The sequence below is a fragment of the Antrostomus carolinensis genome, unplaced genomic scaffold, assembly GCF_000700745.2.
Source record: "Antrostomus carolinensis isolate BGI_N321 unplaced genomic scaffold, ASM70074v2 scaffold4723, whole genome shotgun sequence".
Lineage (NCBI taxonomy): Eukaryota > Metazoa > Chordata > Aves > Caprimulgiformes > Caprimulgidae > Antrostomus > Antrostomus carolinensis.
Genome location: NW_010303003.1, coordinates 22250 through 46920, shown reverse-complemented (window position 1 = coordinate 46920; position 24671 = coordinate 22250). Strand labels below are relative to the sequence as shown.

The window sequence follows — 24671 nt, the reverse complement described above, 5'->3', positions numbered from 1 at the left end:
GTTTCATTCTCAAGCAATTTCTTCCAATATGTATCCATTTTATTTTGTAACAAATCAATATTTCTCTCTTAATTGCTGCTCGTTCAGGTGTAAAATGAAATTTTCATACAGCTCAAAGTTGTGGAAACCATTATATTGAATGATGCACTACACATAGTCTTTTAGTAGGAAATATTTTGACTTCAGCATAAGTTTTCACTAAAGATATAGAAAGAAATTTGAAGAAATTAATTACAAAATCTTACTTCCGAAATTTTCTCGTGCTGGTTAGTCCGACCCGAGGTGTGGGGCATAAAGAAAACCCATATGGGGCTTAGAACACAGTACCTTTGATGTTTTGGGCCATATTGCCTTCTCCTGCTTCTACAGCCTCCTCCTGCACAGCACACACAAGAGCAGCACTTGGACTTTCATGTGAGTACAAAAAAGTGGCTGTTTTTTATGTTTTCAGTATTACAGATTCAGTACAGTGATTTTTTCTGCAAGTTGGGTGCACATTTCATCACTTCAGTGTAGGTCTGAAAGCCACTTGGATGCATCATACTCATTCCAGACTCCTTAATATACTGCACGAGCTGTTGCACTGAAAATAGTGCTGTTGGGAGTGGTGCAGCTTTCCCTGTGCCACCGCAGCACAGGGACCTGCCTGTGCTCTCTGGAAAGTCACTGCCACAAGCAGCACAGAGGTGACAGGTGAATTCCTTACCATCTCTCTGTATCCATGGCATATATAAAGAAATCCCTGGCTATTTCAATGAGGTCTGCAGTTGTGAGCCTTATGAGGCTGGAAATAAGTAGCTAAAAAAAAGAGAAAAGGAAAAAGAAAATAATAATTATTGATAAAGTCAGAAGAGTAGTTGTTCCCAAGTTTGCTTAGTGAGAGGCACAGTATGTCCTGACCAGCTCTGTGCTAGTTTGATTAGTAAATAAAAAGGAAAGTTATTTTTATCAGAGTTCTTCAAATGTGCTTGCTCTACCTTTTATGAGGTAGCATGAATTATTCTTATACCTGTTGGCAATGTACAGCTCTGGAAAGCCATTGATACAAGATAGATTATTTTAGCTTGAGATGCGGTATTCAAGGAGTGTGGGAAGTAGTAGGGCAATAGTGAAGTTGATGTACAGCTGAAGTCAAAGGCTAGACTATTACTTAAGTTCAGACTTCTGTTATTCAGTTTGCTGACAAACAAAACTAACCCCCAAGAACATCAGCTGAGCTCTTTTTTTCTCCAAACTCCCTGACCTTCTCCCTTTTTTTTTTTTTCTTCCACTTCTGACTATTCTTTCTGTATTACATTTTGACCATTTTCTTAGGGTTAGGTGAGTGTTTTTCTATTTTTAACTTCCAAGCTAATAGGTGGTTGGTTGGTTGGTTGGTTGGTTGGTTTTTTTAAACTGGAAAAGTGAATACTATACTAAAATATCTGATTATTAATATTGAAAACAACCTTCAAAACCCATTAAATTCAGTAGACCCTCATGGTTAGAGGCATTGTAATATTCTTTGTGTCAAAATGCATTGGCTTCCATTGTTAAGCAAATCATACATATGTTTCCATATTTAGTCTCCTCTAAAATACATTTTAATTAGTTTTCTTGAAGTTGTTCTTTTTAACTGTTTTTCCTATTTCCTCACAGTCACTCTTTACCTCTTCCTGTAACCTAAAGGAGGAAACTTAAAGTCCACCAACTGCTCCTAAAATAATTAAAATGGAAATGCTAATGCTCGTTGTCTGCAATAATTCTTCCAACCAAAAGCATTACTTCCTTGAATTGCAACAAAAATGTAAAACCATTCAGCAGTATGTATATCTCTAAAGATGGGAGGAATTGCTCATTTGCATTATTGTACATTATTAAAAATTACACTTTAAAAAAATTTTATATCATTTTGCATTTTTCTTTGATTTTATGTAATAGTAGTATCAAATAAGTATGTATTTGGGACAATTGTATCTGCTAGTGGGAGTGAGTGACATTTGAGGTAACATGGATCTCCAAATTTAAAAGTATAAAGCCTGAACTGAAATATTGTCTTGAAGCCTTATTTATGGACTTTGACTGATCTAGTGTTAATTAACTTTGTTGTTTTATGGATTGGACTGCCCAAGTGTGAAGCAACTTAGCACTGCATATAGTACTGTAGTATGAACTTCCAAATTAAATGTAATTTTCAATTAATTAGCTTGCTTTCTTTTCCCATTACAGGTGCAACAACCGAACACAGTGTATAGTAGTTACTGGGTCAGATGTGTTTCCTGATCCTTGTCCTGGAACATACAAATATCTAGAAGTTCAGTATGAATGTGTTCCGTACAGTAAGTATAGTCTTTTTATTCTTGCTTACTTCCTCTGGCTCTCACAATTAGGGCTGGAGTGCTGTTACATGGAAAAGAAGCATATGTTTATGGCCCACGGACCCATTATGCATGCAGAGCACTTGCAGACTAGGGCCTCCAATTAGTTTCACGAAGTGTGGAAGGAAGCCATGATGTGATGCTGGCCAAGTGTCTGTCTGTGTTCTTAAGTGTTTGGCTTTTAAGGCTACTGTTTCTCCTGAAAACAAACTTAAATTAGCTATTCAGTAGGCCAGATAGAAATTTGTACTTTTGCCCGCTACCAGTTGCAGACAAATTGGCTTGGCTCACAGACTTTGAAAGCAGGAATTGACTTCAATTTTAATCGTGATCTACTTGAAAGGCTACCTGCTGTTGTGGTGACTGTGGGTGCACAGCAAAACCCAACACTGACACTTGGAGGTAAATGCCCCAGCTGGGGAACATTGTAAGAGGACTTTGTGCTTCAGGGGCACATTCGTAAGTGAACGCAGAGTCAGAAAGAATAATTCATCAATAAGTTACTAAAACTTGGTTCGTGAAAAAAATGGGGGAAATTAAGAAATGTTCAATTTTAATATAAAGAGAAAATACAAAACAAAGTAAATACTGAAATCATGCTGAGGTAGAAAAATTCTAAGCTACTGATACTTCAGCAGTTTTGTACAATATTCTCTCTGACAGACATACTTTTTATTTCCTTGGAATAATTAATGCTTTTTTTTCATTGACATGTTTGCATATTTCTAAAAGTTCTGCAGATTTAACACTTTTAACTGGTTTTGCTTTCTTGTAAGGTCATTCTTTGCAGTGACTTCTCCCTCATCCTGTAACTCAACAGAGGAATAGCTGTGTTTGCAATGGAATTTAGCAGTGCACTGATTGTTCCCTTAAGTTATTAATAAGCGTGAATTTCTTGATCTGCATTAATCCTTAACCAGAGTCACATTTTTTGTTGGTACAGGAAACAGGCCAAGTCTGAGATACAAAAACACTGTGGTGACAGTATGTATCAAAAAAGAAAGGAAATGAGTTCTTGCATAAGCAACGCTATGTCAAAACTGTCCATACGGTTCCCTGCACAATTTTAAAATTTAGACTTCCTAAACTGAAGTACTACTCTGTACTGCTTCACCACATTGAACCTTCACTGTTGTTAAAGGCCAAACACAGATCATCTGTTTTTTCTTCATTTCTGCTGTCATTGTGAAATGGTTGCTTGCTGATTTTTTTTTCTGTACCATTTGTAGGATTGGAAGCGTACTGCATACAGTGATCCCTAGTACCATTCCTCCTGTGTGTAGTATCGGTGGCTTGTTGTAGCCGTTCTCTCGTGCCACTTTTGAGGAGTGATGTCTTACCCCAGTCTAACCACAGTTTTGTTCCACAAAGATCACTTTTACTTTAGCAATATTTTCATTCCCAAATTCTCAGAAAGGGGGCAGTGCATCTGATTCCAAACCATGAGGTCAGTCAAATGACAAGAAGTTACGTTTCCAGTTCCAGTAGGCTAGTTTGTAGAGAAGAAGTGTAATGCAAATAATGTTCAAACATAATTTTTTGTGCTGTTTTAGGAAGAGAAGTGTGGATATGTTCTACTGATTGAGTATTGCCATCTACAGGAATCTTTTCTTTTCCAGTTTTCGGAAGTATAGTGCCACAGCGCAGCTACCCTGTACTCTAACATGTAGTTATTCTACTTTTAAAATGTTTGGTTTTGTTTACTGACAATTGCATTGGCCTAGCCTTTGAATTATGTAATTTTGTTTCTGTTGTAACTTAGGATTCTTGTTTTTCAAAGTCAATAAGTTTTGGAGTTTGTCAACTGCAACATGTACAGTGATGACACTATGTCCAATTCCAGAACTGTAAGAGGCATCACCTATCATTGCCAGTAGGCATCAAAAAGGTTGCCAGTTACTAAAATCAGTTTTGAAGTTTGATTTCAAACCACATGGTGCTTCAGTAGCCATTTTGATTGTTGGCTGTCTTCTTCCCTGTCCCACAAAGCCTATCCTGGTATTTTTCCAAGTGTCTTTTTTTGACATCTGATAAAATCAAGCTATCAAGTCTAATGTTTTTTTTCTCCCTTACTTGTTCCAGTGCTCCATATCTAAATGTACAGAACAACTGAAATAATTAGGTTTACAAATAACAGCTGTCCTAGCATAAGAGATTTGTTAGGAAGGTGGGATAGGCTTTTCTGGGTCTAGGAAGGGAGGTTTTTAGTGATCACAGCGCTTCTAACCAAAGTTCAGTTATGGTTCTTACTTTTTCTGAACTTTATCTTCAGTTACTGCAAGACTGAAAAATTTGCTATGTCTCACTGTGACACTTTTCAGTCCATGAAAGATTACAAATAACATCGTACTGGGTTTTGTGGTAAAAGTTAGGAGTTCTTACACACTGGAGTTGGTGTCACCCTTGTACAAAATGCAGTTTATGAGCTCTTCTATGTCTTGCTGGCTTCCAGAAATACATAGCTGCTTGATGAAGCTTTCTCTGGGTTCTGTATTCATCACCCTTGTAAGAAAGTACTTAATGAAAAGCTTCCTTTTTTGCATCTCAAAGTGTAGACCTGTTGCTGATGATTTTCTAATCCTTTTTAGTAAAAAAGAAAAAAAAATATATTGAGATACTCAGTTGGATCTCCAACAAAACTAAAATTCTAGACAAATTTGATAGGCATTGCTTTGTCCTAAAATAAGAGTTTTATTGATGAAATTACAAAGAAATTGAGAGTACCATACTTGACAGTTCTCTCAATTATGCTACACAATTTATGTTGACACTTTGACTGAAGTAACAGAAGTCAACCCTTTTATAAAGAAGAACATAAAAAGTCCCATTTTGTACATCTGTGCATTTTTATTTTAAGCTTTTTTTGGACTCAGGAATTCAATAGAAAACGTTTTAAAGTGTTTTATACTCTCTCTGTCTGTATTGATTGGACTTTGCAGCATTTGTTTATTTCAATAAGCCCATCTGTCCCTGAAAAATGTACAGCTGTACACCAATGCACGCAGAGCAGACATGCCAGTAATGATTTTAGTTATCCCTATCTTTTTCCCCCTCTCATATTACTAATTCTAAGCAGGTACAATATCAGTATTGCTATTTGGCGAGGAATAAACTCATGCATAAAAGTTGAGAAACAGAATCATCTGAAAGTCATTAACACTGATTGTAAAAGCCAGGAATTCACCTCAGAATACATCTTCTATTTACTCGGATAACTCAAGAATTACAAATTGCAGAAAAACAAGTATGTTTTCTAAAGATGTATAAATGAACAAAGGCTAGGAAAACTACTGCTCATTTTGAGAATATTAACCCCCTCCCACTCCCCCATAAAGTTTTGGAATTGTTCCCTGAAGTAACACTAGATCAGCTCAGCCAATACCATTCTCTCAAAATAATTGTATGTAATTTTGTTAAATGAAACTGAAAATACAAAACTTTATATGAAACATACAAATACATTCTTCAGGATAATACTGTAATACGGGAAATGTAATAGCTGTGCAAATAGTTTTGATACACTTTCTTGGTATCAGCAGCTTCTGTTACATAGATTGGTACATCTGTCATTTTCCAGTTCATTTTATGAAACTGAGGGAGCATGCTTCAAAGGCTACTGAGTATATGAAATAGATTTTATTGCAAATAATTATTGGAAAGCTATTTACTATCTGGACTTCAGCTATACATCTTCCTGTAATATGTTCCTTAAAACTTCCTTGGGGAAAAATTGCTGTAGTGCTATAACTTCGTTAATTGGATTTGGTTTATATTTGCCATGTACAGTGGTGGGATGGATGTTTGTTTTAAACACTTAGTATGACTGTCTTTGCATACTAGCTTGCTGTTTCGGGCTTAATCAGTGATGCTGGAGAATATCTGAATGAGCTAAATGTTAATTTTTTCTTCTCTTTTCCTCTTGCTTACTGTGCTTTTGCTTCTTTTTTCTAGATGTTTTTGCTTATTCCTTCTAGTCTTGACTTTGCAGTTATAGACTAAGAAGTGGCAAAAGTTTTCAAGATTAACATTCAGGAAAAAAAGTAAAATAAAGCCTAAAGAGAACTAAAGGATGCAAGCTGCTTTCTTTACAAGAAAGAAAAGCAGAAAGATGTCTGGGGAAAAGATGGGGGAAGGTTTAATAAGCACATGTACAAACCTATATAATTAATATACTGCATTTTTTATTTATAATTATCTAATTAATATAATATGTATATGTGCACTCGCACATATATGATAAATTAATGTGTCACTTAAAACCCAACTTGATAGCATTATGCATTGAGGAGAAGAAGAGTATGTATAGCATGCATTAGTAAAGTAATTCATTATTTATTCAGGTTCACTAAGTGAAACTACATGCCAACATATCTGTATTGCCTCCTTAATCTACTAAAATGATTGATCCATGTTCATTTGTGTAACTGTAGAATCTCTCTCCTGCTAGGTTTTCCTGTTGTCTGTTTCTCTTTATCCAATATAGTGCAGTTCTTATTCTCCCTATATTTAGCGTCTGTTACTAATTTAATCTTTAGATTAATAGTCAATTTATGTTAATCTTCTTTCTTTTTTCCTTGCACTTTTTTATTTTTCTTCCGATGCTTAAAATAGAAGTGGAGCAAAAAGGTAAATAACGTATACAGTCCAAACCCCAGCTCCTTGTTATGTGCCTTATGGATGTTAACCTCTTCCCTTCCCCTCCCCACAACACTCTTATATTATGATAATCAGCAGGATCTCATAAGTACACCTCATAAAGAAGTCGACTGTTTGCAATAAAGTGACTTGGCTGCTTAAAGTAGGTGGCGGGGTATAGTGTCTGAAATACTTGGGCTGGAGGGAAGATTCCCTTGCTTTTTTCTCTCCCTTTCTCTTTGTCTTTCTTTCCCTCTCTTTCTCTCACCCTTGGGTAAATTCTTGTTAATCAAGTGTCATCTTGCCTGGCTTCCAGAACCCTCTCCATAGCATGCCATGGTTACAGGGTTTCCTGGTCTGTTTCATTCATTGCTTTGGTTGTGTTTTGTTTTCTCTGCTCCTAATTGCTTTCTCTATATACCTGATGATTTGTTTTGTTCCTTTATTTTTAATCGAGGCACCTCCTTTTTCAGCCTCACCACTTCTTAAAGTTCTAAACAAGTCGATGTGATTTTTTTTGGACTGAAATGACCTAGCGCACTGCTGCACACCAGTTAAAAGCTCTGGAGCGTTAATGTGTACTCAGTAAAAGTCTAAGACGAAAATGCAAGAGTAGCTCTACATTTTCAGCTGTCTGTGTATGCCATTGAGCCTTGGTCTGTACTAGTGAAAACAGTTCCCATCCACTTTCCATACTGGTACAGCAAGAACATGGTAACTTTAAGAAAAGTGGATGATAAAGGGTGATAATTGCATTAATTATAACATAAGGTATAATCTAGTGCCAATTAAATTGATTTTTTTTCTTCCTGACACAGTCATTATGATTTACCTACCTTTTTTTTTTCTTTTTTATTTCTTTTTATTATGAGACAGTCTTAATTTGACGTAATTCTTGTCTTACTTCTCTCTGTGACTGTTAGTTTTTGTTTGCCCGGGGACGTTGAAAGCAATTGTGGACTCACCGTATTTATATGAAGCTGAACAAAAAGCAGGTGCTTGGTGCAAAGATCCTCTCCAGGCTGCAGATAAAATATACTTCATGCCATGGACTCCGTATCGCACTGATACTTTGATAGAATATGCTTCTTTAGAGGACTTCCAAAATGGACGCCAGCAGACGACGTATAAACTCCCGAATCGAGTGGATGGTACTGGATTTGTAGTGTATGATGGCGCTGTCTTTTTTAACAAGGAAAGAACTAGGAACATAGTAAAATTTGACTTGAGGACTAGAATTAAGAGTGGAGAGGCCATAATCAATTATGCTAATTACCATGACACCTCTCCATACCGATGGGGAGGAAAGACTGATATTGACTTGGCAGTTGATGAAAATGGCTTATGGGTAATTTATGCTACGGAGCAAAACAACGGAATGATAGTAATTAGCCAGCTGAACCCTTACACCCTGCGTTTCGAAGCCACCTGGGAAACAACATACGACAAACGTGCAGCATCCAATGCTTTCATGATATGTGGTGTCCTGTACGTAGTGCGGTCGGTGTATCAGGACAATGAGAGCGAGACTGGTAAGAACACCATTGATTACATCTACAACACCAGGTTAAGCAGAGGCGAACACGTTGACGTTCCTTTCCCAAACCAGTACCAGTACATAGCTGCAGTGGATTACAACCCCAGAGACAACCAGCTGTATGTGTGGAATAACAACTTCATTCTGCGATATTCTTTGGAGTTTGGCCCACCTGATCCTGCCCAAGGTAAGAATTTGTTTTTTCTCATTTTTAATCTCTTTGTACTTCCATTCAGATAACTATGTTATGTTATCTTTGGTCTTAGACTTAGCTCTTGGCAGAAAGGCAACGAGAGGTTGTTTGTCTGCATCATGCTGAGCCGTACAGCGCTACAGTGGTGCAAGGCAAATTTGCAGAACCTGTGAAGAGAGATAGAATTACTTGCAGGTTACAGGTTTGTGTTTTATTTTTTTTTTTTTTTTTTAATAACAAGTGTTTCACTTTTCTGTGTTTGAGAATGAGTTGGGAAATTGTTTATTTACTTTATACCATCAGTCAGTTTGACTTCTATAGCTAAACTAAGTTTGAGCCAGAAGCCTGTTCCTGTCTCTTTGGTGCTACCTGACTTCTGAATTGATTACAACATACATGCAGACCTTTTAGCTTCTTGGCGCCAACAGTCGAGAGCGATGTGTCCTGGGAGGTCCCAGAGGAGATGTATGGGGTTAATGTGCAATACCAAGCATAAATATTTTTCTGCAGCCCTGTTTTCACAGTTCCTAATGCCAGGTTAGACAAGATTATCTGACATCTTTCTAGCAGGTTTCTCAGTAAGTCCATTACAATTGCAGTTCAGCTCACTTAAAGTTAGAACAACTACTTAAAAGGAAAGACACTAACTGTCAAAAGAGAAAAGAAATATGGAGGTCTTTAAGTCCAGAAATCCCTAAAAATGACATGAACAGGCACAGCAACATATTAACATCTGCAGAGAAGACTAAATACTAAGTGAAATGCTCTGTGGCAGAAGATGCATGCAGCAAGGAGCAGAATGTTGATAAGATGCTTTAGCAATGAAGGTAGTGCTTCACTTCTCTCATCTAACTGGTATGCATGTTTAGCAGAAATTTTTTCTACTTCAAAAAAGTTGTAATAATGGCTTATCCACATGAAAAGTAGCTATCCTGATTCAGCAAAGCCGATTCATGCACAGCAGTGCAAAATACGTAGTTTGCACACAATTACATCAACATACCTATAGCTCTTCTGAGGTACAAAAGCATGTAAGATGCAGCAGAACAAGTGAGTTTCGAACTAATACATTAGTGATCTCCAGAGCCGAGTGACAATCTGTCCAGTCTGTCTCCTGCACACTTCCCTGGCAGTACCTGGCCAGGCTCAAGCAAGTTCCAAGTGTTTGGGGCCAGACCTCTAGCTGTGAGGGCAGCAGTCCTGGCAAGCTTTGCTCACTGTATATCAAGGTAGTCTATTCCTCAGGGAGGCTGTGGGGCTGCTCTTAGCAGAGACATACTCACCTATGTAATTAGAAAAAAAAGATAAAGCTTTCATTTTCATACATTCTCATGCATGTCACTTTCATTCTGTTTAACTGAGATGAAGATGCATTTTAAATTCTCCAAAGCTTAAAATGGAGGTGCAGTCTCTAAATAGCTTTTCACAGTTCAGGCAGCTGCCATGAATGTGGCAAAAGCTAATCTTTAAATCATTGCATTGAAGGAAAAATGTTAAGGAAGAGCAGGGAGAGAAGAAAAGGCTTTGTGCAATCCTTCCTTTGCTTTAGTAAACCACCAAAGGTCTCCAGTAAGACATTTCATGATGTTTTTATTATGAGTCTCCAAGATCCTAAGTTACAGTACATGTGCTGGCCACTTCCCATCTTATATCAGAAGGAGATTTGGGCATCCACCAGCACCCATTAATGTTCCTGGGCTCCTTGCTGGCATGCAGGGCAGGGGGAGAAGTGGTTTATTCCAGCTAAGCCTAGATGAGAAGGGGTCCAGGGCACACTGCAGGGTGCTTGCCTCTCGTCTCAGCTCTTTGCCCGTTCACCCGTGAAGACAGAGAAGGAATATTTTTTGAGTGATTTATGAGTGTGGGTTTTACATGCATTACAACATCAGTAAATATATTTTGATTATGGCCTTTTTAAAATATAGAAACCATATTAAGATACTAGTTTTATTTGAATATGTGATGCATGTATTCACAAGTGCTGTTTTTCCTTATATGAAGCTGATACCCAATATTTTATTTTTGTGTGGATCTGTACATAGCATATCTAAGAATATATTTCAGTTAATTTCCTCTTTTGCCTAAGCCAATTGCCTGTAGTTAAAGACTACTAAATTAAAGGAAGTATTATCTAATATTATTGTCCTTGAGATGTACCGCTATAAAACCATAACAAGATTCTGTACAATTTCTAAATCTATATTTTATTTGGTTTATAGTCTCAGTTCCTCTTTGTTTTAGCATGAAGTCTATATAAATTGAAGATCAGTCCTTCTATTTTTACATAGTTAAAGGATCTATATGTGTAAGACACATTTTGAATTTTTTATCTCATTGGGAATTAGATCAGATTTTCCACTAATGTGATGAAGGGCATTTTTGTGTTTTTTCTGTTCTGATTTGGTTTGGGTTTTTTGTGGTCAACTCAGATTTCTTAATTATCTACTCAAAGACATAGGTGTTAGGATAACATTCTTTAAGTCACCTAATACAGGAACCTTCTTTTAGTGTCTTTTGCAATGGTACTTTAATATGAAGTATTTAATGGTGTCAGGAGGTCAGTGCCTCAAAATTGGAAGTCGTGGCCTTTTCTGTTCGAACGGTTAACTTGGGGCCATTGTGGGCAACTCAGCAATCTGTGTTCCCTCTGTTGCCGTGGGAGCAATAATGATCTATAGACCCACACTGATTCTTTTTTTTTTTTTTTTTCCCCTACATCTATCTGTCTCGGCTATCAATTGTCTACACCATAACTTCCAGCTACTGAGTGCTTCAAAAACAACAGTCTTTTTTCCTACATGAAAGATGAGTTTGTCACATTTGACTCACACTTTTGAGCTCAAGGGTTATATTTGCTCCCAGGGCCAAAATCTTGGACTCATCCATGACCCCAAACCTGCCTTTTTTCTCTCAGTTGTTTCTGTCATTTTTAAATCTGCCTATTGAAACTTCTGAAATACCACTATAATTGACCTAATGTTGACCTTGCCATTGCTGCAAATCTACACCATTTTCTCCTCTTGCAACTGGCCGTGTTACGTGCTCCCCGTATCCTTATTTTCTTAATCTTCAGGAGAACTCTTCAGATTTCTAAAACTGCGGATGCTACAGCCAGGCTACTGTTTTACCCTGACAGTGGGGTCTGCTGCCCTTAGAACTCCCTCCTTAACCTCATTCTTCATGTGTTGTTTTTTCTTCTCTCTTCTCATTGGAATTGTATTACATAGATGTAGAAATGGTTTTCAGAGCTACAGCTGAAGTACCACTCAGATATTGCAGAAGAGCACATTTTCTAAGGTTAAGTATGAAAACTACATTTTAAAATCAAAACCTTAATTTAGAAATAAAATAAAATGTATCAACGCGCTGCAAAAAGCCACTATGAAAAATTCAAGAAAAAACAGAGATTTTTATATGCTTGGTAAATTTAGTGTATTTAGGGATATTTAGTATATTTAGGGGTATTTCCTGTTACATTATTTCTAAATGAGGTATCCAAGTGACCAAATGAATCCTCGCTGAAATAGGAATTTTTAAAAGGAATTTTAAGTTAAGATAGAATGAAGGGAGTTTCCCCCCTAAAAAGTAAATATGAGCATTAAATGATAAGGTTTTCTTGGTAACAAAAAGAAGATAAATCCTTTTATTCTCTATTAATGCATTAGGGAGAGATTTCAGCTACACTCATCCCAATTTGCACTAACTGTGCAAACTGTTCAAAGTGAAATTGTCTCCCCTTTTGCACCATGATACCCATCATTAAGTTCTATTGGATCACTGCAGGAAAATACAGATGTTGTAAGTGTGAACAGAACAGAAACTTGGAGAGTACTATCACCAAGAGATTGAAATAATAGGAAACTAGTGCAACTACATTTTTATAACACCAAGAATCTACGATAAAGTTATCCAGCAAATTAAGTGAATTAAAACTACTATTATATTGAATATGATACACTACAGATTGATTGAAGAGTAATTGTACAAGTAAAGACAATATAATGGGGACCACATAGCACATTTCTTGATCATAGGTATTTTTCTAATTTTGTAGCATATTTGTTACCATTTTCAGGGTATACATTTATAAATGGCTGTGTAAACATTTTGCTTTCAACTAAACAGGGTTTGGCAGGGTCAGTAGAGCACTGGCTAGCATAATAGCTGGAACCTGTTGGTAATTAGGTGAGTCTTAGTGACTTCCCTGCTATTCAGTGAAGCATGAAAACAGACATACAGTGGTAATAAGCAGAAGGCAGGGAGATCTGGATTTGCACAGGTTTCTGGTCTCCATTGCTTTACATGGCAGCTCAGTGTATGACACCTTTTGAAAATGAAGGTGGGCACATTGATTTTCATGTGTCCAAATACATTGAAATACCTGACCTATATATAAAAGCATACTGAAAAATCCATGCAGCTGATTTCTAAAATTACCTAGATGCCAGAGATTAAAATGGAACCATTAGTAGTTCCAGAAGTGGTGCATCATCTGGACATTTCAACACAATCTAAAATCTAAGTCAGAGTTGTATTTTGGGTGATGGTTTTTTGGTTTGGTTTGGTTTGGTTTGTTTTTTTAAAAACATATTTTATGCTTGCTTTGAATAGAATACTGTTGGCAAAGAATACTAGATAGCTTGTGTGCCTTCTCTAAATCTACTCTTCACTGTCAGTTGGGGGAAGAAAAGTTATTATTCCCCTGCTGTCCTAGGCAATTGTGTTATGTTTTTTATAGACATCACACTGTTAAACAGGTGTTAAGTTTTACTCCAGTGGTGTCTTCATTTTTAGAAACAGATAGTATGTATAACTGTTCAAATCAGCTGTTAGGAACTGCATGAAACAAATGTAAATTAATTGCCCTCAACTTGAGTCTTTGGATTTACTTCCTGTTGCTCTTTTTTTCGTTTTTTTTTCTTTTTTTAAAAAAATTTTACAAAGTCTGTCTTCAGTTGTTTATGAGATACACTTATTTTTTTTAAAAAAAGGAAGAAGGCGGAACAGGTTTGGGTTTTCTCCTCAGCCTAGTCAAAAAGTCCAAAATAGAATCTCACATTGTAAAAGCATTTTTTTTGGTGCTGGATAAAAATTGCATATCTTCAGCCTTGTAAGACACTCACCCCTGCTGCCTGGAACAATAGGTTAATAACCTCAACATAGAGTTTGTTCTTCTTCTTAGTTGCGGCATATTGATCATCACTGCCATTATCGTATATTGCTAAAGCACTTTGCAAGACAGTGCCTGGGAGCCTGCAGGTGCCATCACCCTCAGCTTTCAGAACAAGACACGTCAGGTGGTGGCAGCTATCATGTGTCTTCTTACAGCTGAGGAGAATGGCCTTGCAGATCAAGTTCCTGTCAGGTCATTAAAAACAAAATGATCTGCCTTCTAAAATCTAGATGTATTCCTTAAAGTGATGCGTTCAGTCATTTCTTATTTTTTCAACCACCTTCTTTCCCAGACTTCCAGCACTGTCTGAAGTTTTCTGGTACATTCTTAAAATATACTGACATCTCTTTTTAAAAAAATTTACTTCAAGGGAAAATCTCCTAGAAATTATCTGTATTTTTTTCAGGTTTGTGACAGAGGTGTTTTGAAGTCTTTCTCCTAAAATGTGAGATTATAAATATATTTCTAAACTATGTACTATCACTAAGCCATGCCAGGTCATTTTTGAATCATAGGTAATATGCTTTGAAATTTATTTAAATGGTTAGCATTAAAATTGTTCTGCCTAAAGCTGCATGACGACAGCAAGGTATTTTAGCTCAGGGTGCAGCACAAAGTATGTTCTGAAAATTGTTACCTCACTGCTGAACTTCAGAATTGTTACAAATTCTTCCAGTGATATTTTGCTTCCGAGACAGCATTATCTTAAATGTTACAGGTTTTGAGTAGTATTTGCAATAACATTAATACGAATTTTAGTGATTAAATACATACTAATTAGCACAATGTGGTAGGGGATGGATAATAATAATTGGTTATCCCCTGCATCATTCTCCATCCCCACCAGTCCTTGTTCCCCAGGACCTGATTCAGCAGGCGTTGCCTGACACTTCTGCAAGTGATTGCAGACGCTTTTGACAAATGTTAATTGGGAAAGCACTAGAAGGCTGGATGCCTTGTAATCAAAAGAAAATTACAGCAGTTTCACAAGATGTCAGGCAAGCACTTGCAGAACAGATCTGGGGATTTCAGTAGGTTTTGTCGTAGCTGGCTATGGCTACACCACAACTTCAGCACAGTTACACAACCTCTATTCAAGCAGCCAAAAATGAGACTGAAGAGGAGACAGCCTATGAAGGAGTTTTTCATTCATGAGCAAGAGAGGGATGAAAAGCACATCTTTGCATTTAGTCTTCAATAACAAATTGATCTTAAAAAATGCCACTATTAATGCGTATGAAAATAAAAAGATAAATTCATATTTAAGACTCTTAATATATTATAACTGAAATGTAATTGAAAAAGGATTTTGAAATAATTGTTATCTGCCAAACTACTAGAAGTTAATCTTACTCAAAACACTAACTTAAAAGTATCTGCTGAAAGAAAGCAAGGAAGCTCTTGTTTTTTGTTTATGATTTAATTTAAAGGTACATTGTCCAGTAAGTCAGAGTTGCAGGGCCTAGCAGAAGGAGAAAAAAAAAAAAAGAAAGAAAAAGCCACTTTATCCACTGAAGTTAATTCTAAAATTAGTTTCATTTATTTCTGTATCAGTTAGGATTTTAAAAATACTTGATATTAGCTTATTTATTCTCAGCACAAGGATCTGTACTTCTATGTGCCTATAAAGCACTGTGAACACTAATGAAGACTTGAAGATTATTAATGCTAACTGGTTCGGTTACTTTGCTCACTTGCATTGTTTCAGCCCCTGCTCAGCGTATGTTTGAAGGTGATGAACAGGAATTGCAGACTGTTATCTCCACTGTCATTAACTAGTGTCATCTCTCCAAAGCCTCGAAACTTTGGCATCGCTCGGGCTGTACCTCAGCAGCTCCGGCGATGCGTTCCTGACGTGGGTCAGTGGAGTGAGCAGCTGCGATCCCGGGCAGAAGTGATTTGGCCTAAGCCAATCCTAGTGTTTCATAAAAGATTAAACTAGGTACTTGCCACTGGCTTGAAAGAGTTGTGTCTTCATACCTGCTTTATCAAAAAAGGATGTTAAGGCCCGAAATGTTCAAACAGAGGAACACCGCGTACATGCTAAGCGCTGCTTCTGTTAGGAGCTAATCAGGCATGCTGCAGCTCTCTCAAGCAGAATGAGTGCTGGGTAGGAAGATGTTATCGTAATTATTTTCCTGCAAGGTGTGTAGTGGGTGACTTGAAGTTTGGGGTCTTTTTTTTTAAAATGGTCTCTTTAGTTACAGTCCACTGCCTTTGCTGTTAAAGCTGGACTGCATTGTTTATGGCACACTGATTCAAATGATTCTGTCTATTGAGTTATTCCTTCTGCAGAAGTGATTAAGTAATCTTTAATTGCTTTGAGCATGTTTGTTATGTACTGATAACTCCCTGCTACTGCCTTTCAGCCTTTAGAAATGTAACTATAAATTTTTATTAAGGAAGAGATTGTTTGGAGAATGTGCTGAAACATACTGGTATGAGCTGGGAGTAAAAAAAAAATAAAAAATCGAAGTTATCTCTTAAGCACCCAGAATGGCAATAAGAAAAAAGTAATATTAAGATAAATGAAAGGAGACACCAGAGAATCCTTTAAAACTACATAAATAACATTTAAAGAACTTTTTTTTTATAATTCTGAAGTCATTTACTTTATTATTACTCCAATTTTCTCTGTGCAGTGCCTACTACAGCAGTGACAATAACCTCTTCAGCAGAGCTATACAAAACCACAGTGTCAACCACTAGCACTACATCACAGAAAGGTCCCATAAGCACAACATTAGCTGGAGGAACAAAGGAAGGAAGCAGAGGACCCAAGCCACCGCCACCCATTTCCACAACCAAAATTCCTCCTGTGACAAGTTTTTTCCCTTTGCCGGAGAGATTCTGTGAACCGACTGAGGCCAGGGGGATTAGCTGGCCTCAGACACAAAGAGGAATGATGGTTGAACGCCCTTGCCCCAAAGGAACACGAGGTATTGCCTTTAAAAGTATATCTTGATTTCAAAAGCAGTGTGCTGCTCTCTCATGGTGAATTTTTTTTTAGTCTCAAGCTGTCTGTCACACTTTTTTTGTTACTTGGAGAATGCAGTATCTACAGGCAGTGGTCAAGTTTTAATCTGCAAATGGCGTTTGGGTGTATCTGCAGAATTACCTTGCGCATGTGCTTTTGAGAATCCAGGTCAAATTTTAGGGCTTTGCTCGAGGACTGTTGTGAAATATGCTTACAGCTGAATTTCTCATTATGAGCTCCACTCTGGATGAGCTCCAGGAAAAATCAGGGGCTTTTTGTTTGTTTGCAGAAAACGTCTGGTACTTTTCACGGACTTTTTTTACTGCTGTTTGTAATCTACATTATACGTTTTTTTAATTTATTGTCAACTACTGCCATTAGTGGCATTCAGAATTTAACATTGCTTAGGAGCACAGTGGAGCCAATTTCCTGAATGCATGCGAAAAAATGGTTTCCATTTCACCGTAGTTTTCTACATCTGTTGTAGGAACTGCCTCATATCTTTGCCTGGTCTTAACGGGAACGTGGAACCCCAAAGGCCCTGATCTTAGCAACTGCACCTCACATTGGGTAAATCAGCTGGCTCAGAAGGTTGGTTGAAACCTTTTAATCGGGTGTACACTGGTGATTAAGGGTTTTAACTCTGAGCATTAATAATTCAGTCTGTTGAAGCAGTCTCTATTACTCTGTTCATTTAAGGTAGAAGGAGTAATGTGTACTTTGTGTGCAAAGCACAGGACAACAGTTAGGTTCATGTGTGTTTTAGTATGCTCTCCCTCTAAGTTCTTTTATTGAATCTGTGATTATGTGTTTGCATTGCTATTTAAAACAAAGTAACTTTGCTGGTGTGCAAAAACCAAAAGCTAAATTTGCTTAATAAATCAGATATTATAAATCACACAGCAAAAACTATGGAATACAGCAAGGTTTTTTGGTTCAGGAAAAATTATAGTGTAATAAATAGATTTTTGTCTGAGTGCATTAATAACAGTATGATTAGAGTGCAGAGCCACTTTCTGTGTTTTCCTTCCCTACTGAGATTTACCAAGTTTATGAAAACTGGATAATTTGTTGTCAGTATCAGGCTACTTGACTTTCAAATGCCTCAAGCACTAGTATGAACAAATAGATTTCGTACTGTCTGATAATGTCAGTAAAATAAAAATGAAGATGAATGGAAGATCTATCCCAAAAGTCCCAGTCTGATTTCTGTTTTTCATGGCTTTTAAGAACTGCTTTTGTGTGTCACGGATCTAAGAAACTTTAATCTTCTGAGATAAAGAGAACGTTATTGGTCTCAATTAGTTGCAGATTTCAATGTATGTGCAAATGGTTATTTCACCACAAGAAAGGTACACAGGGAATTGGAATTAGGAGCCACAAGCAGAACAAGGGACCCTACTGAGATAATATAAATTGTCATTTCAGATCAGAAGTGGAGAAAATGCTGCTAGTCTGGCCAATGAACTGGCTAAACACACCAAAGGACCCGTCTTTGCTGGCGATGTTAGTTCATCAGTGAGGCTGATGGAGCAGCTCGTGGACATTTTGGATGCTCAGCTGCAGGAGCTGCGGCCCAGTGAAAAGGACTCTGCTGGAAGGAGTTATAACAAGGTACACACCTCCTGTCACCTCCTCTTGCTGAGATAACCATTGCCCTTGTTTTTTTTATTTTTTTTTCCTTTCAGAAATATTAATCTATACTTTACTCCTGCTTGCTTTTAGTCTGGAATAAACATGCTAGAGAAAACAGCAGTAAATACACCGTGGAAAGTTGCAATTACCTTCTTTAGGGAATAAGATACAATTCACGAATTCTGGCTGGTCCTAAAATACATAGCTGTGTCCCTTATTAAAATCTGGAATGTGGTATAACTAGTGTGAGGGAAATGGGCATTAGCTCTCAGAAATTCTGTAACAAATCGGCATGTTATCCAGTGATCTTTTTAACCCTGAACATGTAATAAAATCAGTGGGATTCTGCGTAGGTGCAGGGTTTTATTTTAATCTAACTTCCTGCAGAATAATAGCACTTTCTAAGCCTTTTAAAGGCACCAACATCACTTATAATTGATCTTTATAAAAAAGCCTTAATACACATGTCTAAAACATGAATAAGTGTTTTCTCTGGAATGATGTTCAGAGAAACATTTCAGAGAAAATGTCTATCTTTGTGGTTTAAATACAGATCACAAGTGTTATTACCATTGCTCTTTTTTTCAGAGGAAATGCTGTATTTCTCAGCCTCTTCCTTGTGTCAGCTTGGTCAACAAGCTGCAAACAAAACATTTTTTCAGCCTGCTTTGGAGAGAGAGCTCCATGCACTTCTCTGTTACTTTGGAAATAGTTTTATTTACGATCCCTAACTGCCCTTAAAAGAGTTTTCCCAGAGACGGATCAAGTGTCCACACAGGGATTTTCTCCTTTGACCTTTTCACACAAATCCCACAGTTTGGGCAAAGATATCTGGGCACCTGTATAAAAGTTGGGGAAAAATGTTTCCTGTGCATTTTTTTTTTTTTTATAGCCATCAGTGGACAGAAACTAGATAAATGTGCAGGCTATAGTTCGAATTTGGGATTTGAAACACCAGCTTAATTTTTTGGTATTTCTGAAGCTTTCCAGAATATGTCTAACTTCTGATTTTCTTTTTTCTTACTAAAAAGCTCCAAAAACGAGAGAAGACATGCAGGGCTTACCTTAAGGTATCTCTCCTGTGCTGTCACCCTGCTTTCTCCCTGCTTCAGCAACCTGCCACGCTTTATCATCTTGCTGCATGATCCTATGTATTTCAGTCTTTGATAAATGTGTATTGTGCCCTGTATCAACTGTACAAATGTTGGCTTTGCACAGGTATAACACTTGGAAAAAAAAATTAAGATCGAAGTTTATACCTCTTTCACCTCAACTTGTTCAAAACTAAAAGAGCAGAAATGGTTATTATCTGAATTGGAAGTAACATCTCTCATATTAAAACCTTGAGTGGAGGAAAAAACTGGCAACTTAGCAGAAATTACTTCACCTTGGTAGTGTTTTATATCAAAGACTGTTTAGAGTTAATTTGCTTGCATGAAAAATGTACATTGTATGGCCTGCTTTGTTCTTTGTGTATTCTTATACCTTGTAAAATAAGTTTCTTATAGTTGTAAGAATTGTTAAAAAGGCCGGATTCAGTGACTTCAGGATAAAATGTAACGACAAACATGTCTCTAACTTTAGTAGCAAAATGTGTGCCACGTGTCCATGAACCAGGCTATATGGAAGGCATGTAACACATTGCTAACTGACTTCCAGTTTCTTTCATCTGCTGTAGAATGGTTGCCCATAGTGGCCAGCTCCTGCTCTGCAATACAATGCCAGTAATGCCACCTCACACCTGTGCAGAAGAGAAGAAAGTCCTAGAACAGATCGTGTCTGTCTCTGAAAAATTTTATTGCACATTTTTCAACGTTTCTTTTAAAATACGGATTTTTACTTTTACCTTCTGATAGAAAATGTAAGAATGATTTTTGAAAAGGACTTTGAAATACTTTGCAACATAATAAAGTTATTCAGACTCCTACTGAAGAGACATTTCTCTGTACAGCGCACTTCTGTCTTTTATCCAGCAGCCCAGGAATGGGATAAGAGATGTCCAGTTATGCAGAAATTTTACAAAAGTACACAAAGATCTGGAGATAAATTTTCTTCTTAATAATAATAATAATCGTAGTAGGTTTTTATTAGAAAATATTTTAATAGGAAAGGCAAATCCAGCAGATGTTATTTGAGTAAACTGAGTTTTCTTTACTTCATTTTCAATAGTAAACTTGAATGTGAGAAGAGCAGTAATGGGGTTGCTCTGACAGCTGCGTCACAGGGACCACATAGTCTTCCCACTGCTTGCTCGCCTCCGCCTGAGAGGAGAGAATGCCTCAGAAATATTACTGGGCAGGTGATCATTTTCCACAGGAAAAATGCAGAGTTAGATTATCCTGTAATAAATAAAACCTGTTTCATACTCATGAATGCATACCATCAGCGCTATATGGAGATACACAAGAAATCATAGCACAACCTTAATTTCCGACTGGTGTCATTTTCTGTAGGTCTCAAATGGGCTTCTCTGCTTAGATAAGACTAATAAACCTCTTGAAATTACAAATCAAAAGCTGACTTACACTATGCAAATGAAGCAAGTTCCCACTTTGTGACAGAGGATTCATTTGTACCTCAGATTAGCGGCTCCAATCTGTATTTCTTGGTAACTAATGAATCTGGCCTCTGCAGACCAATTTCTGTTCCACTCTAGTTAATGGCTGCAGCAGTATCAGTGTGAGCATTTTGACTATTCTGTCTCCCATTAGAGAAAGAAAAAAGGCTTTAATGCCACTTCGAAGTATGTTCCACCTGCTAGGAAGGTCGTGATGGCTCACAATGCAGACAGAAAGAGGATATTAAAATGGATTAGGCTAATTAATCTTGCTCTGACAATAGCCTTGACCAGCTTTTCCTATTCGTTTATTTGCACAATATAGTATTCCAGACCAACATCTTTCTGTTTGTACAATGTGTCTGTTTCCATTCCCAATGATTTTAAATTGATCAAACAAATTATATATATGCTTAATGACACATTATGACTAGGTAGATAGAACAGAGTAAACAGGGTATTTCAGCAGTGAATGGCATGCTCAATGCACAGCATACTCAGTGCACAGCTACATTATGCATTAATGTAAGAGTCTGCCTTCAATTGATTAACTGATTAATGTGATTGATTGGATTATTTTGTAAAAATAATGTAATCATGTTGCTGAATTCTTCTTCTTCCTTAGTTACTGTTACTTTATATGCAGCTTAATGAACCTTAAAACATGGTGATAGAGTTGTAACAAGAAAGACTTTAAAATGGCAGCTTTATTCAGTTTTACAGTTTTGCCTTCACTGATACCAGGGACAGTCAGTGGACGTCTTGTTTGCTCTATTGATTTCCTTTTTTAACTGACCTTTGTGCAGGAATGGGATTTAGTAATCTTTTTAAGTATCTGTGAACAGGTACAGGAAGAGGAGGGGGAGTGAGAGTGGTCCAGGCTAATTTATATCCACTGAGTCAGCTTCATTTCATGCCTCCTGTAATAAACAAGGCAGTTTGTCATAGACAAGTAGTTTATGGCTTGAGTTGGACTGAGGTTCCAGGAGACTATTATTGTCATTTTAGCCTAAACTGCAGAATGTCAGCTTTGGCGTTAGTATTTTTAAATAGAAGTTACACATTTTGACATTAACTTTAAGATGAAAGCTTCAGGCAAAACTTCTGGCATTTATTTTTACATTTTTCAATGCATTATTTATTTTCAGCATTTTATTTATTATTTTTACATTTTTCAGCACATTAATAAAACCATCTTGATATCTGACACAAGACGAGTCAAATCTGCATGTTTACCTCTTAGAGAACACACAATGCTAGTGGCTGACTGCACTTCTATTAATGCTAATCCAGTGAGAGGATGTAAAATATTTTTATGTTGAAAAAAGTTTCCTAGTGCCATTAAATCACAGTAAATCATTCTGACAGTTAAGTGTTATAATTGTCACCAGATAACGTTGGGAATTTTCCCCAGCTGCCTAGGGCAATCAGACCTAATGATAGTTTTCTAATGAATGCAGGCAATTGTGGATACAGTGGACAACCTGCTCAGGCCTGAAGCTCTGGAGTCCTGGAAAGACATGAATTCTTCAGAACAAGCCCATGCAGCCACTATGCTACTTGATACATTAGAAGAAGGGGCTTTTGTCTTGGCTGATAATCTCTTAGAACCAACTAGAGTCTCAATGCCCACAGAAAATATCGGTAAGTTAATTTCTTTTCAAGCATAATTTATAGCAGTGTGCACTGCTTCACACAAAATCAGGAAAAAATATTCCAGATAGCCACATACCCTTTGAAAGCTGAGCTGCGTAACATTTGGTGGAAAGGTAAATGCTCCTAAGCAAGGGAGACACGCTTTTCTTGTTTAGTTCTTCAAAACTAGCATTCTTCTTTAGTGTCATTAATACAGTGTAAAATGGAAAGTAGTTGATGTTGCAAAGTTGATTTACCACTGAAAAAGCATTAGCAGAACTTAAGGATATGAAGAGTGCTTAAATGGCATGTATGGATTTTTTGAGGTAACTGCTTTCTGTAGAGCTGCAGAAATGCTTTCCTGGTATATATAAACTGTTCCTAATGAATTTGAATTACTTTTTTGCAACATACTCTGCCAGTTAAATATTTTAGGCACTCAAAACATAGGCCAAATGTTTATATTAAACTTGACTGTTGTCAGGTAAAAATGTGTTCAGTGAACTACATCTCCCATAATGCAGAATAGCTATGCTCCAGAGACTGCAGAATAGCTGTAGATAGTTGGAGCATAATTTGGGATTTAAATGGTGACAGATAAATGAAGGGGTTTGGTATTAGAGATGTGCAAATATTGGTACGTGGGATGTGTTAAAGCAAAAATCATTGCTATGCATAAAATTAAAATTCCTTCATCTTATTACAGAGATTAATGTAGTGTCAGTGAGGTACAAGGAAGCCAAAAGTCTTCTAATTTGAGGGGTGCCAAGATGGAGACTTGGAGTAGATTGCAGAAATGAGACTTTTCACATTTCAGTATCAACATATTTGTAACTGTAGAAGGTGATCCTGCCTAGTTTTTAATTTGAGTAGGAAGATACTGGGAAAGGATGCGAAAAGGTGTTACAGTCTATTTTCAAAGGAACTGCACCTGTGGTTTCTGAAGGAGTGTAGGTAGAATCACAGAAAATCTCCCTCAGGATGTACACGAGCAGTTCCATGGAGGTCTGTAGACTGTCTGATCATCACTTCTTGTGATAAGCTGTCTTTAAGTCATGGTTAGCAAAACATTACCGATGCCACGCAAGACTGAATTCCCAGTGCACGTACATATGTGTGGCTTAGAGAAAGAGAAATCATTCCCTAATTTCATACCTTTTGTTGGTCCATAGTTTAGACCTATAGTTCGATCAGTTTAATATAATGCAGATATTTGTCAACAGATTGACCACTCTGACCTATATGATTTTACATACTCAAAGGAATCCAGCGTAGTTATAAAATAAAAACGTAAGTAAGGCTGAGTGGCATCTAAGTTTTCAATTTAAATATTTTTTTGCGGAACCAATAAAATGGTTTCCTATAAACCTTTATAGAAAATTAGATTTAGCAAAAAAATAATTTTTTTTAGAGACAAATACTGATTTAGCTAAATACATGGCATAAGTATACTTATATGCTGACTTTTAAAATAACTCCTTATATCTAAATCAATACTTAAAGTTCTAAATTTGTTAGCAGATGATACTGCATAGACATTAAGAGCATTTCTCTGTAACATGTGTGTGAGATATTTTTAAATTGATGTTTTGGGGGCATAAATTAAAACAAGGTTTAATGTCATGTTAGCATTTTAGTAGTGTGCACTAGGTTTAGTTAAACTAACTCTGTGTGCTTGAAACATGCTGTACAGATCTATCTTACAGTGGCAAATGAGGACAGCAGTGTGCAAAAACTAAAGAAAGAGTGGGGGGAAATATTGTCATCTGGCATATTGCAATCCAGCCAAGAGTCTCCTTTTTACCACTTTTTTTTTTTTTTTTTTTTTTTTTTTCCCCCTGATCTGCTTAGTTTTGGATGTTGCAGTGCTCATTACTGAGGGCCAGGTGCAGGACTTGAAATTTCCTCAGGGCAGTAAAGGAGGCAACTCGATTCAGCTCTCTGCAAGCACCGTGAAACAGAACAGCAGGAA

At 37.0% G+C, this 24671-nt stretch overlaps 1 protein-coding gene across 1 annotated transcript in view; it reads left to right on the top strand.

Annotated features, from left to right (window-relative positions):
* ADGRL2 (adhesion G protein-coupled receptor L2) overlaps nucleotides 1-24671 on the top strand; it is a gene marked incomplete at its 3' end in the record, with an annotated part of 119648 nt that overhangs the window by 74268 nt on the left and 20709 nt on the right. The window contains exons 3-11 of the mRNA XM_029084002.1: nucleotides 2209-2318; nucleotides 6969-6983; nucleotides 7916-8716; nucleotides 16538-16834; nucleotides 17360-17463; nucleotides 18301-18486; nucleotides 19539-19577; nucleotides 22525-22708; nucleotides 24551-24671. The exon at nucleotides 24551-24671 is cut by the window's right edge and continues 14 nt beyond it. Coding sequence (XP_028939835.1) covers nucleotides 2209-2318; nucleotides 6969-6983; nucleotides 7916-8716; nucleotides 16538-16834; nucleotides 17360-17463; nucleotides 18301-18486; nucleotides 19539-19577; nucleotides 22525-22708; nucleotides 24551-24671 — 1857 coding nt within the window. The remainder of the gene's footprint in view (nucleotides 1-2208; nucleotides 2319-6968; nucleotides 6984-7915; nucleotides 8717-16537; nucleotides 16835-17359; nucleotides 17464-18300; nucleotides 18487-19538; nucleotides 19578-22524; nucleotides 22709-24550) is intronic.